Source organism: Lynx rufus, unplaced genomic scaffold, assembly GCF_022079265.1.
Source record: "Lynx rufus isolate CCGP_SWC_20201006 ecotype Redwood Valley unplaced genomic scaffold, mLynRuf1.p SCAF_3, whole genome shotgun sequence".
Taxonomy (NCBI): Eukaryota; Metazoa; Chordata; class Mammalia; order Carnivora; family Felidae; genus Lynx; species Lynx rufus.
In genome coordinates this window covers 36,392,340-36,407,848 of record NW_025814845.1, presented here as the reverse complement: position 1 = coordinate 36,407,848, position 15,509 = coordinate 36,392,340, and the positions used below count along the sequence as shown (strand labels likewise).

At 35.0% G+C, this 15,509-nt stretch overlaps 1 protein-coding gene across 1 annotated transcript in view; it reads left to right on the top strand.

The window, feature by feature from the left end:
* Positions 1 to 7,831, top strand: part of GABRA4 (gamma-aminobutyric acid type A receptor subunit alpha4) — a 66,835-nt gene extending 59,004 nt beyond the window's left edge. The window contains exon 9 of the mRNA XM_047092153.1: positions 5,254 to 7,831. Coding sequence (XP_046948109.1) covers positions 5,254 to 5,787 — 534 coding nt within the window. The 3' untranslated portion in view covers positions 5,788 to 7,831. The remainder of the gene's footprint in view (positions 1 to 5,253) is intronic.
* Positions 7,832 to 15,509: the final 7,678 nt, after the last annotated feature.

Here is a 15,509-nt window from a genome sequence, read left to right as displayed (position 1 = left end):
CTTCCTTTCCCCTATGTTCATCTGCTGTGTTTCTCAAATTCCACATATGAGTGAAATCCTATGATATCTGTCTTTCTCTGACTTATTTTGCTTAGCATAATACCCTCTAGTTCAATCCACATTGTGGCAAATGGCAAGATTTCATTCTTTTTCATCACTAAGTAGTAGTCCATTGTGTATATATATACCACATTTTCTTTATCCATTCACCAGTCCCTGGAAATTTGGGCTATTTCCATAATTTGGCTATTGTTGACATAAACATTGGGGTGCATGTGCCCCTTCGAATCAGCATTTTTGTATCCTTCAGATAAATACCTACACTTGGGTGAGGAATAAAACAATACTCTTAGCTTCTCCTGGAACAGGATGGTTTGAATGTAGGTGAAGAACCAGATTGGTGAGTGGTGGTATCAGTCAAATGTCTACTTGTGTTTATGATTCTTTTTTTCCAGTCACTTTAGACTGATCCTATCTCTTTTGCTTTGGGTCAGTTCTTTTTTTCTAGGCATATTCTTCAAGTCTATGCTTAATTTCTGTGATATTTATAGTAGATGTCATGATAGTAGATGTCATGAGAATATAATAGTATATGTGGCCTGAATATAATTTTTAAACCATTGAAAATAGAACTCATACAAACATGAAATGGACGTCTGTCAAAGTTTTGTCCAGCTCATTAATTAATAAGGGAACCACATAAATAGTAAAACTGGTTTGAAATCTTTTTCAGGACTAAAAGTAGTCACTTTAAAGAAAAAGAGTGCTAGGATAAATACCAGGTTAGATATAGAAGTAATTAATATCATACCGGGCAACAGTGATCTTTTCTACTGGACTGGAGTCTACAAGTTAAAGTCCACAGTGTTTGCACTTGAATCCAATATTACACAGCGAAATCAAGGTCAAGTAAATTCCCCTACATGCTTAATAATCCTTGGGTGGGCTTATTAAACAATGCTCCATATGACATTGAAAGAATATGCTGTAGTCCTTTCTGATTTCCAAGTCTTGAATAAGCATTTTTTTAAGTTCATTTATTTATTTATTTTGAGAGAGAGAGAGAGAGAGCCAGGGAGGGGTAGAGAGAGGGAGAGAGAGAGAATCCCAAGCAGTCTTCGCACTGTCAGCATGGAGCCCGACAAAGACTTGAACCCAGGAACTGTGAGATCATGACTTGAACTGAAACCAAGAGTCGGATGCTTAACCCACTGAGCCACCCAGGCACCCCTAAGTCTTGAATAAATTTTTAACAGTGTTATTGGCTATTACAAGTACTTAACTGACTCAAATACATAGGTGTAGTTTGTTAAGTTTTTAATGCCTCCACATTTGTTTATTGAGGGGCTGTACAACATGGTAAAAACACTTCAGTAAGTCACTTACTGTATGACTTCCAGCAAGTTATAACCTCTCTGCTCTACTGTCTTCTACTGTAAAGTGAGGAACTGCAATTTTAGAATTTCTCCCAGTTTTAAAATACAGTTGTTTTTTAAGAATGGGATTATAAAGGGCAAAATATCTTGGTCCTTTAGCTGGTGTCTGTAGTTAGGCAACAGGGCCCCCTAATGGTCTTTGATGAATTCTGGGTAGGTTGGCCTTCCACTTATCCCAGAATGTCTGAGATGTTCTCCTCACTAGAAGTTTGGCAATATCTTATATTAGGACCCTTGATCTAATTGGTCTAAGCATGTTATCTAGTGCCACAATAATACTGCATAACAAATAAGTACAAAATTTCAGTGGCATACGTAAACATTATCTTTTAATCTCAGGCCTGTGAGTTAATTGAAAAATTCTGTTGATCTTTATTAGGCTTGGTTGGGCAGTTCATCCTTTCTCAGCTGAGAAAATTCATGTGTCTAGTGGTCATCTAGCTGTTGGATGACCTGGGCTAGCCTCACTGGGGTGACTGGCTCTCCTCCAAAGGATCTTTTCAGCAGTCTAGTCCTAGCTTGTTGTTGACAAGTGGTGTTGATGACAGTGTTTTGAAAGAGAGTGGAAGCAAGAAGTCTTAAGGCTAAGACAGAAATGGCACACCATCATTTCTGCGACATACTGTTGGCCAGAAAAAAGTTATAAGGAAGACTGTGGGGGAAATAAACTCCATCTCTTGATGGGGGAGGAATGGGAAATTCATATCACATGGGGCATGACTATGGAGAAGGAGGAAAAATTGGTGCAGTTTTTGTATTTAGTCAAAGATACAGAACATGATTCACATTTGGGATTTCAGGAAGTTCCAGAAAGATACTGATCTGGAGGGAAAGAAGACAGAATCCTATAAATGTTCTTGCACTTTCTTCTGGGGCCCAGCTAAGTCACTTACAGTTAGTTTCATTCTTTCAGGTCTTACTTTTAAAATTCATTCAGCAGAACTAGAGTTTTGTGGGTTTGGGGCTAATTACTCCATATTACTGAGGCAAGGTCATTCTTAGTACTCTACCAAGCGCTCCGTGAATGGTGAGATTTTGTGGTCTGACTGGTGGGAACAGGCATTATTTCTGGCTTTGTGTTTCAGGTACTTTCTTCTCATCCTTTTAGGGCATTCTTTTTATGGCCAGGTAGTACTTCACTCTCAAACTGATCTGTGCTTAGCAAAATAGTCAATGGCTACTCTCTGATTTTTGGAGTTCTATCTCTCTCTTATTACTTACTTATTATGTATGTATGTATGTATGTATGTATTTATTTATTTATGTACACTTCTCTGTTACTTTTTCCTGTGAATTCTAGCCATCTTGATTTCCCCAGATTTTCAGCTCCAACTCCTCAGTTCAGGGAATCTGTCATATTTCTCCTGGATTCTCCTCTCCTCTACCACAGCATGGAAACACTTTCAAGTTTGTTTCTTCTCTCTTGATGATTATGATTTTATGTCATCCAGGGCTCAGAGTCTTCAAAAAATAATTGTTTCACATATTTTGTCCAGATTTTCTTTTCTTTTCTTTCTTTCTTTCTTTCTTTTTTTTTTTTTTTTTGTCATTTATACAGGAGAGTAAATTCAGTCCCTCTTACTCCATTTTGACCAGAAGTAGAAATCTCTAATTCTTAGAATTTAGTTTTTGGATTAATATGAGTTTTTAAAGATTTGGGGCAACCTAACTTCTGGTGGAAGAAGACATTATGCAAATATCAGATTATACTTGAAAAATATGTTTCTTTCCTGTTTGTTTAATTGATCCTTTCTTACTCTCTTCCCTTCCCTTCTTAATATATTCAGCATTTTACTACAGTTTGATCTTCACTATATTTTACTTTTTGTTATATTTTTGATTGTATTGTGTGCGGGTATGCATCTTGTCAATGATAGGGTTAGCTCTCTTAATGTTGTGGATATAACTTATCCTTCCGTATATTCTTCACTGTGTGTATGACATTTCAAAGTTAATGTTAATCAATTAACATTATTCCTTTACGTAAAAAGGGACTCAAAATCTGAGGATTAATTGACATTTACAATGTGCTTTGTAGAGGAAAAGTGTAAAAGTGCAGGGTAAACAATGATACCTTCAGCTTTTTTTTTAAGTTTATTTATTTTTGAGCTAGGCAGAGACAGCATGAGCAGGGGAGGGGCAGAGAAAGAGGAGAAAGAGAGAATCCCAAGCAGACTCCGCACTGTCAGTACAGAGCCCCATGAGGGACTCAAACTCATGAAACCATGGGATTGTGACTGAGCCGAAACTAAGAGGTGGACACTTAACCGACTGAGCCACTCAGGCTCCCCTGGTATCTTTAGCTTTTATGTTGACGTCGATTTTGGTTTCAATTTTCTCCATCAAAATTAGGTGTCATATGTTAGACTACAATTTCTCATGAGTTTGACTGCAACCTGCTTAGAAGAATACTCCAGCCTGACATGAAGAATACTTTGTAAACCTCTCAGATCTTTGACTCTACATTTTGTGAGGCTTTTACTCTTTCTCTACTTAGCAAATTCGCAGTCATAATTCACAAATATATTACATATGGATTAAACACATTCAACCTAGTTGATGGGTGTGGTATTGAAAAAGGATTCTATTTTTAGAATAAACATTTCTCCGTAAAATGAGCTCTCAGTTAATTGTATGTGATATTATCTGTGACATTTCTTGTATGCTGTCTCCTTCTAATCACCCACCTGTGAGCTGGTCTTCTTCCTCTCTCTCTCACCTCTCCTTCCTCCTCTTTTCACTCACCACCTATTTCATAAAATGGTAAGAGGAGAAGGTATAGAAAGTAATTACAATATACCCTTAATGTAGCTTAGAATAAACGTAATTAAAGAGGAAACATTTTTGCAAAAAACTCATGGTATATTCTAAAGACAGACATGACTATTTTGGGAATCATTTGAGCAATTATTTTCCTTCATTAGCATGGACAGTCTATAGTTGGCTATCCAGTTACTTATCGTGCCTGTCAGAATATAAGGAGAATTAATTTTAAACTTTATCATGCATCTTTATTCAAATATAGTCTTGTTCTACACATAAAATAAAGGGATGAGAAAATAAATGGATGAGTTCCATTTTGATTTAAATACTCTTTATTGGTAAATAGTTTGAATTCAGATATTTATGCAATGATATGGTGATGCTGTTTATATGTCTAATATAAAATTTTGTTTAAAACTAGTGTTCCTTTGTATATTCATTATTGTGGTGAAAAAATAAAACGCATTAGGCCTTCCAGATTTTATAATAATGTGTGTGCGTCCATGTAAGATTATGAAAATAAGTTTCAGGGATTTGGAAATTTAAGCTTTTGGAGTTTCCTTTTTTCAAGGAATGTCATGCACATATATATGGTTGTTATTGTTTTTCTGTGCACAAGAGTAAGTACAGTTCTTGCTGTTTATAAAACAGTCATATATAAAACTCATTGAAGTGTATACAACCTATCACAAAATACCATTTACAATAAAACTGAAGAAAGTTGTATAGCTATCTTCATGAACTTCTCAAATAAAATCAAGCATAACTCTAGTTTAGAGCTCTAATAGCCAAATCTTTCTATAGATCTAACTTCTGACCATTTATAAGAATGGAAATATTTTGAAATAGAAGATTTTGGATTCACTTTCAAATGTATTCATGTTTTTTTTTTCCTTAGGTATTTTTAAGCTTTTACAGTAAGCTGAATGGATATCGTATATGAGTAAACATTTATATCATAGAAACAACTAATTTTAGTTATTTGTTCCCTTTAATTTTGTATTAATTTACATAGGATGACATAATCATTGTAATTTTTAATATACCTTTTCAGAACACAAATGCCAATCTGAATATGAGAAAAAGAACAAATGCCTTGGTTCACTCTGAATCTGATGCTGGCAACAGAACTGAGGTGGGAAACCATTCGAGCAAATCCTCCACAGTTATTCCAGGATCTTCTGAAGGCACATCGCAGTCTTACTTAGCTTCCAGTCCAAACCCATTCAGCCATGCGAATGCAGCCGAAACAATATCTGCTGCAAGAGCACCTCTCTCTGCTCCTCCCTCTACTCCTGGGAGAACTGGGGACGTGCCCCAACAGGCTTCTGCTGGACCTGCTTCTACCCAGCGTGTGTTTGGATCAAGACTGGAGCGAATTAAGACCACTGTTAATACCACAGGGGCTTCTGGGAAGTTGTCAGCAACTACTCCTCCTTCTGCCCCACCGCCGTCTGGGTCTGGCACAAGCAAAATAGACAAATATGCCCGTATTCTCTTTCCAGTAACATTCGGGGCATTTAACATGGTCTATTGGGTTGTTTATTTATCTAAGGACACTATGGAGAAATCAGAAAGTCTAATGTAATTTTGTCGCTAGAATAGTTTCCTAAAAGATGATGACCTTAATACAGAATGCCTTTTTACATGTTTTTAAAGATAAACCATTATTCTTTATTAAAATAAAAAGCCTATGTAATTTTTACATTCAAAAACAATCCAAGCCAGTTATTGGGAGAGTTAATCCATCCCTCAGTGAAGAGAGAGTGAGCCATCTTTCATTTCAGAAAAATGATTTGAATAGAATCAATTCAGCATTCAAATTAGATGAAATACAGACCATCCTGGAAAGTTGGGACAAGAGAAATAGGGCTATTAGAGATACATGGTTCATATTTATGCATTGGAATTTGAAAATAGACTATGACATTTTTAAATATACACTATGAATATCAACCAACAACCCTAAATTTCCCAGTGGCGCTGCCCTTAATCAGAATTGTTTATTGGATATCCTATGCGGTGACCTTTGGAGATTCTTCTAGTATCAGCAAGAAAAGGACTTTCTCTATTACATGAAACATTTTTTAAAAGGAAAATGGAACAAAACAAATACTGACTAATAGAGTGAAACCTCTGCTGCGTCAAAAAACAAAAACAAAGGCCAGCGAAGACATGTTCCCTGTCTTATGTTGGTCAAACAGGACTTAAAACACTTGACTTGAAAAATCTGTGCTTTGAGCCAAAGTTTAACTCCTTGTATGAATTCTTTTTGACAGTAGTTCATTCAGTTATGTATTATTTCAACATATAGTTATTCAGAGCCTACTGTGTTCCATGCACTATGCTAGACACTGTCTCTCTAGGAAAGCTCTTTCACCTTAACCTATGATATTACTTGAATAGTAGAACAGTCAATGCATGCTAACGAACCATAAACTAGCAGAGAACATTGCATTCTTTAATGGAAGAAATTTATTTAGAGTCTGACAACATATTGAAAACATCTGTTTCTCCTATACCGATAGAGGGTAACACGTTAGCACAACCTTAGCAATTGACTTCAAAATACATGAAAATGTGTACAGATGGTTCTCTAAGTAAGAAGCACTGCCTACCAGAGAATAAAACTCTAGGCACTGTAAGATCCTATAAATTATCTGTCTCAAATTTGATCAGAATAGTAGGATAGAATTTGATCAGAATCATCACAATTAGGAACTCAATACAAGGCCTTTTAGATGCTTTTCCAAACATAGATCTATTTTGGCTGGTGAAATGCTAATCTTCTGGGAAGTTTTTGTGTCTGTAGTTTTGTATTTCTGGGAAGTTTAGTGTTTTGGGGGGGGCAGGTTTTGTACAGTATCACAACTAGGGTATTTTAAAATTAAAAGAGTAGCCGAGGAATGGAGCAAAGAAGAAAACTCATAGCCAAGGGGTAGGATTCTGCTGACTCTGTTAATGCAATTTATCAGGATTTTCATGTACTGACTTTTCTTTTTCATTAGGTAGGCTTAACAACTTAATTAAATTTCTTGCAGCTGTCTTATGACACTAAATCTAGGTCTAGTTTTTTGTTTTGTTGCTTCCAGATTTTTCTTCTATTCTTCTTTTTTTCCTGATCTAGGTTGTGTGAATGAATGTATTCTGGATGTTTGGGGGAACATTTTGATAAAAATGGCCACTTTCCAAGCAAAAATCTCTTATTTTTAGAAAAGAAATATTAATTAATTGACATTAGTCTTTCAGTTATTACATTGCCTTGGAATGATTGTATATGAGAACTGTAAAATGTGCAAATGCCAAATATTGTGAGTCATATCTGAGGATACCTTTTTTTGCTATCACTCTAGGTATATCCTAGAATCACTAACAATTTTAAGGCTGAAAGATGCTTTAGAATTCATCCAATCCAAGCCCTCATTTATAAATTGATACCAATAATATGAGGCCAAATAAAATTTGTACATATGTAAATATTTAATGAAGAGTACTTGTATAAAAAAGCTTATCACAAATTATTTTATGAATGTAAGTAGATTTCTAGCCTTGAGGACAATTCTTGAAATTGTGGTTGGAAGCTATGATTGTTTATTATTCCAATGAAAAGACCTTATTTCTTTAGTGAAGAATATGCTCCTTACTTATTCATTGGCCTATTCTTAAGAAATATCTTATTGGCTTCTTTTTTAAAAAAGAAATTCTTCTATAAATTTTACAGATTTTAAAGGGATAAAAATCAATGATATTAGATTTGTAGACAAGGGATCCAGGTGAGCCTATGGTTTTTTTTCTTTGTTTGTGAAGAAGATTTTAGGACAAGTCAGGTGGCCCAACAAAGAGAAAGGGCAAAATTAACCAAGGATTACTTTTTTTTTTAAATTTTTTAATGTTTACTTATTTTTGAGAGACAGAGCAGGAGCAGGGGAGGGGCAGAGAAAGAAGAAGACACAGAATCCAAAGCAGGGTCCAGGTTCCAAGCTGTCAGCACAGAGCCCAACCAGGGGCTCGACCCCACAAGCTGTGAGATCATGACCCCAGCTGAAAGTTGGACGCTTCACCGACTGAGCCACCCAGGAACCCCTAACCAAGGATTTTTAATTGTTAATTTGAAGAATAAATTGATCAGAAAGGAAGTCTAATGATTAGTACAAAAAGGGATTATTTCATTTGTACACAATGTTCATAACAATAACAATAATAATAATGCATATTTTATTTTCCCTAACTGCATTTCATCAAATTAAGTCATAGCTAAATATTTTATTTTGGTCATCATTCCTATCTCTCTAATAACTCATAGCTACATTAAACAAAACACTTTTATGAAGGACCAGTCACTTTTCACCATGAGCAAATCTTGCAAGAGTCATTAGGAGCGCTCAGAGTCTTGGTAATTTGTGAAGAATTCTGGCTCAGAATGGTGACTTTGTATGGCTCTATCTTCTAAAGATGAAATTCAGAATTTTCTTATTCAGAACCAATATCTATTTTCTAGCTTTCAACTCCAAGTTGGTAACTAACTCCTACATAATTACTTCCAATTTACTCCAGGCATGACTAGGTATAATAATATATTTATATGATTAATCTGCAGCTAAAAATGACTTGCCCTTGTTAATATACAGAGTATTTGAGCAGTGTATATTTTAAATCGGACCCCACAAACCTTGAATTAGAGTAGGCAGAAAGTAGAGTCACTCTCTTACCGATGGAAATGAATCATAGAGAAGCCAGTGACAAAGACTACAGCAAGGGGCTGGAATTAACTTTGAAAGGTCGTTTTTCAACCACATCACCTTAGCAGTGACCATGGTTCAAGCAGTAAGTGTGATATTTGCTTGTGACTTATTTTACCCATGAACTGGTCAATTCTGCCTAACCTAGAAAAAAATACCCACTCCCCACTCTCCCATTTTCCAATGGTCCCCTCTTCTAGATTTGTGAAAAAAACCTCCAGTGAAAAAACACCAGGTGGAGAAATGGATGACCTAATTTCAAGTTCTGACTCTATTGTGGTTTTAAACGAGTCACTTAACCTTGCTAGGCTTGATTCCTTATGTATAAGAGAATGGGAGGATTAAATAATATCTAAGCTTTCTTTTAATTTTAATATTTTCTGCTTCTCTTAGTACACTAAATACAGGCATATTCTTAGAATGGATTACACTCAATATATTAGAATAGGTACACTCAATACTTTGTGCCACAAATAGATGTTTATGGGGGAAAAGAAACTGATTTGGTTTTACTGCTTAATTACTCCAAGTTCATGACTTGAATTAAACTACAGTTCCCTGACCTTAAAAAAAGAACAAAAACAAAACAAACAAACAAACAAACAAACCCCTCTCCATTTAGATTAGATATTTTCTTCTCTGTGGAAGATTTTACTCTTAAAAACTAAAAAAATATTGGTCATTTCTCTTTTCTGGGTTGTTATTCATCTTTGCTAAATGGGTTCCTGCTCCATTTTAGGGACTGTGCTGATTTTTAGGTATACATAGAGAAACGAAACTGGTTCCTTTCCTTTTATGTGGTCCCAGTCTGGTAGTGATAATAGATGTGTAGATGAGTAGCTATGGATTGTAGTAAGTGCTTCAGTAGTATAGAGGAGGGCTAAAACTAGGGTGATATGCGTGAGCCCTCACCTGAAACAAAAAATATATAGAAATCACTAATCAGGATAAATGATATTTTGAAAGAGTATTTAAAAAAATCAAACTTGGGGCGCCTGGGTGGCGCAGTTGGTTAAACGTCCAACTTCAGCCAGGTCACGATCTCGCGGTCCGTGAGTTCGAGCCCCGCGTCAGGCTCTGGGCTGATGGCTCAGAGCCTGGAGCCTGTTTCCGATTCTGTGTCTCCCTCTTTCTCTGCCCCTCCCCCGTTCATGCTCTGTCTCTCTCTGTCCCAAAAATAAATAAACGTTGAAAAAAAAATCATTTAAATAAAATTTAAAAAAAATCAAACTTGATGCAAAAACCTGTGATTAACAAAATACCCAAATTTTAAGTAAATATAGGATCAGTATTAATACTTTTTTTCTTTTGCATCAGGCTTTACTGTTGTGCAGCATGGTGCTGATACAGAGGGTGGAAAAGGATGCACATAATTTTTTAACTTGGTTTATAGTGTGGAAAAAAGAGTGATGGCAGGGAAGGCTTCACAGAGATGATATTGAACTGAATTGTGTGGAAAAATTTGGAGTTCCAGCCCCTTTGCCTACTTCTACAAACAAACAAACAAACAAACAAACAGCACATTTTTTCCCACCACCTGAAACATGAGGAACTCTTACCACAAGTGGTTCCAGGTAATAGGAAGAAGGTGAGTTAAGGGAAGTGAAAGATGTTCATGTAGGAAAGACCTGTTGGGACTGGATTAGAGAGTTTTGTGTAAATTAAACAGATCGGGTTTGATCCTGGATTAGTGGCAATTTATTGAAAATCTTGCAGTATAATAAGATGAAAATGAATATGCCAGGCTTCTATTTTAGAGAAATCACTTGATTGCTGTACGAGCTGTGGAAGGAAGGGCCATGAATCTGGCAATAGTACAAGAATTGAGAAGTCTCATTTTTCTTTTCTCTCTCAGTTCATCTTTGCATTTCATTTCTTTTTTTAAATCCCAATGACTTCATTGTCATTTGTGGAAATGATACATAATTGTTAAAAGTGAAGGCAGGCATTGCAGAAATGTACAGTCTCAACATTTCCACCACCAAGAAAGTGTTAATATTTCATGAATATCATGCCAGCTACTTCTGTAGAGATACGTGTTTGTATAGAAGAATAGAGTGATCAAAAGACAGAATTTCATAAATTTAGGAGTCAAGTATTTCACATGTGAAAGTTGTTAAATAATTTAAAAACCATTAAATTTATGTTATCTAAATATAAGATGGAAAAAACTAGGGTAAAACTGGAGAGGTTGTTGAAACTTAGTGTTGAATCAAGCAACACATGTCTTTTTATTCCACATTTCAGTCTTTATTTCAGGAAAGTTTTTATCCTATAGTGTGTCTAAGTAATTTTTCTTTCCAAATGCTAATTGTGTTAAATCTCTTTTGCCTGTATAACTATTTATAATATTCTTTATCATCAATTTTGAATTTTTAAATTTGTTGTCAACTTTTGTCAACCCTAACCCAAGTGAGTATTCAGTTGTGTTTATTCTATTTTGTGACCTCTTATGTAATTTTTAACTTCATAATGGTTTTATTTTTTCCATTGCTTTCTTGGTCTGTGCCATTTCATTTCTTGGTCTGTGCCATTTCATTTTTTCATTTCTTTCTACTACTTTTACAATCTATTAAAATGTATCTTTTCTTTGAGCTTTTCACTCTAATATTAATGAGATCATGCCTATAATTTATTTGAGACTATAAATAAGTACTTATATAAACTTTTCCTCTGTTTCCTGAAAAAAAAATGGTCTCTGGTATGAACTTCCTTTGCTTTTTCATTGCGTTTTTGCTTCCTTTGCCTATGTTTCAGGCTGATTTCTTTCTATTAATCACTGAATGAAGCCAGCTATTTACTGAACTCTATGTGGGCAGTGGTGGGAGAATGAATCAGAGCAGCCCACAGTAGCTATTTAAGTTTCAGGTTTCAAGCCCACCTCCCCAAATCTGTTTTAGTTTCTGCCCAGGGACCATATTTTTCTCTATTTTTGACATTCGGTGCTCCACGTGGCTCACAATGTAAAACTCCCTCAGTTTTACTTTCTCTGTGTTGTTAGCCCTCTAGTGATTGTCTCCTCTCCCTCCCATCTCACACTTAAATGCTAGTCGTCTGGATTATCCAGCAGGCTGTTTCACAACTATCAAATGTAGTCTGTCAGCATTTTTTTCCTTATCCCCATATTCCACCATTTGGAGATATATAATTGGAATTCTCTGGAGACAGATTTTGTTTTTCTCTTGCCTGTCCACTTTCCATCTCACGGAGGCTTCAAACAGTCTTTGAAGAATGTCTCAGAACTATGACACTTTGTGTAATCTACATTCTATCCAAGATATGTGCCAGTGAATGTCTTTTCTCCGGTTAGTGCAAAATATGTCCCTGTTTGAAAGCTATTTATCATAATTTGTTGCCAATTACTTATAATTACGCATGTGGTTTCATTTTCTTTTTTTTTCATTTTTTTTATTATTTATGTTATTTTTGGAAGTATTTCATCGGAGAGCAGTAAATTATAAATGCTTTTATTTCACCATCTTAAACTGAATCATCATCTATCATTTATATTTCCATTAGGCCAGGGTTGACCAGAATGTCTTTTACTGATATTTTTTGGCTGGCAACCAGAGCTATGTGGTTTTCCCCTTTTGTATATCAGGTGTCACTGGAATCAGATAAGAAACCTGGATTAAATCTGTGATAACACAGTCAATAGAAAACACTTCCCTTTAAGGGAGGGAAAGGAAATTATAATAGTAAGAAATAAATATTATTGCAGTTAACCTTTGACTGACATATTCTCTTTTACTCTTTTGTATTTGTGAGCAGTATGCGGTATTCCATCCATGCGGATGTGTGCTGATAAAGTGGAACATGTATGTTTTCATTTTACTGATTATGTATCCCGTTTTCTAGTTCAAATATACACTCAATCAGAACTTTCATATTTCTAGATATGTAAAATTATTGTTGGTTGATGAGATAGAGTTTTATAACTTTAAGGGAGTTTTATTGGAAAATGAATCAAAATCTAGTCTTCAGGTAAAGTCGTACTTGATGCTATAAGACATTGAATGGACACAGTAAACAGGAGGTTAAATTGTTCGCTTGTTAATTCTTTAATGATGAAAGATCCTTAACAATGTTATGTTAAAAATGTTGAGAACTGAAGAAGAAAAAAATACTCTGTTTGGTTTTTCAATTGTAGTGTTGCACAAACAGGAAAAAAAATCTTATCTGCTTGCTCTTTGAATAATTTTAAATTGTGTAGTTGCACAATTAAAAGTATTCCTCATTCTGGGAGTATAGACAAATAATAATGCATATTTTATCATATCATGAAAACTAAATTTGTTATCCTTTGAGCTTCATTATTCTTGCTCAATCAGAATAGCAAATAATAAAGTGCGATAGTTTAACCAGTTTAAAATTTGTCAAGAGATACAGGTGTTTTGATTACATGGGAAGACAGTTTTCTTACAAAGTACACACTTTTTGAGCTTATAGAAATCACATTTGACCCGTGAAATTGATGATTTTATTTTATGTAAGAGTATTACATAGTCATTATGATTTTATTTTTGCAAATTTTTTTTATCATTTTATTTATTTTTTCATCATGATATGTATACTCTTTAATCGCCAGGTTTTTACACATTTGTTTTAAGAAGAGGGAAATATTGGCTTTGTATTTTAAAATAATTCATTAGGAAATTATTTTTTTTTAATGTTTGAGAAAGAGAGAGCCAGAGCATGAGCAGGGAAGGGGCAGAGAGAGAGGGAGACACAGAATCCAAACCAGGCTCCAGGCTCTGAGCTGTCAGCACAGAGCCCAACACAGGGCTTGAACTCGCAAACTGTGAGATCATGACCTGAGCTGAAGTTGGAGGCCCAACTGGCTGAGCCACCCAGACGCCCCAGAAATGATTTTTAATGACCTTAAAGCAAACTTCTCTTGCTTCTCAAAGCTAAACTTAACTATTCATGGTAATAAACCTCCTTTGCTTGTTAAAACAAAATTGATATGTGAGCGTAATATTCTGGAATAATTCAGGTTTTGATTTTCCACTAGAGGATGAGTATTTAAAAGAATAAGCATTTAAATTTCTATAAAATTTGATCATAGATACTTATATTTTAAGATAAATATGTTGGAGCTAAACTCTGGGATCATTAAAATGCAAACATTGTATCTAATCATTTTTTTCTATTTAAATTTAAAACAATAAACATGAATATCTTTGGAATTGTTTTTTGCTTTAAGAACTTTTTTCTGTACATAAATATACTTTTTTTAAATTGGCCACAGTATTGTTTTGGACATGATATTTCACTTTTGAAGTCTTCCCTCATTCGTGAATATTCCTAGTTTTCACTTACCTCTAATTCCCTGCGTGACCGATACCGTTGTCTCGATTGTAGTTTTGCGAAGTTTTCATGGTCAGGAAAATTACTTGTGGGTGATATGGACCTGAAGAAAAGTTAGAGGACCCATGATATCTGATGTGGTGTAATAAAACCTCACGTATGTGGTTTTGATTGATTAAAGGGAGATCAAATGTATCTACATGTCATTTTTATTCTGATGCATCCAAATGAATACAGTATAGCAATCTATGACTTAATTCTAACTCGTGAGACCAAAGTAAATTTCTAAGAAACTGAATGAGGTTAACTTACAAAAATAAGTGAGCTTATGTTTTTCAATATCTAGCTCAGACTAATAGGTGTAATTATTTTGATGAGATGAAATGCTTTGAACACTCTGATGCTCTTAATGAAAGTTTTAGTTTTGTTTTTATATTTTATAATGTATCATGAAATATTTTGAATGTAACCCTCCTTGTTCTGAAACAATTGTTTTCTGAAGAAAAATTTAGGCTTTTTGATTTGTATTGTTTAAAAAAGAGAACGCACCTGAGAGAAAAAAAGGACCACAGATTTTCCACAACACATATAAAGACACACACATTCCTGTATGGATACATAACTAATAAAATACATAGTACATGTAGTATTCTTTTGTTGTTGTTCGCTTTTATGACATAGTAATTAAATCCCTTCCATATTTAACTGTACTTGTTCATTTATGGACTGAATGTTCGTGTCTCTCCAGCATTGCATATGTTGAATCCTGTCCCCATATGATGGTATTAGGAAATAGGGCCTCTGGGAGGTAATCAGGATGAGATGAGGTCATGAGGGTGGAGTCCTCATGAATAGGACTCATGTCTTTATAAGAGTCACTCGAGCCTGCTTCCTCTCTCTGCTCTCTGCCATGTGAAGATACACTGAGAAGTTGACTGACTGCAGCCTGGAAGAACTTGACTGTGCTGGCTCCCGGATCTTGGGACTTCCAGCTTCGGAACTGTGAGAAATACATTTCTGTTGTTTAAACCACGTAGTCTATGGTGTTCTATCAGCCAAATCTAAAGGGAATTCTCTACTCCTAGGAGACCATTTCTATTAAAATTTTAATATTTAAAGTGTGTAGCACCTTTGTTGTGTAGTGATTTGTGCAATGCTTTTTTCCCCCCATAGATCACACTGAGCACCAGATCCTATTTCCAATGGAACTGAACACTAGATAGAAAGTGCCTGCCTTTTATTTTCAACATAATATTATTTT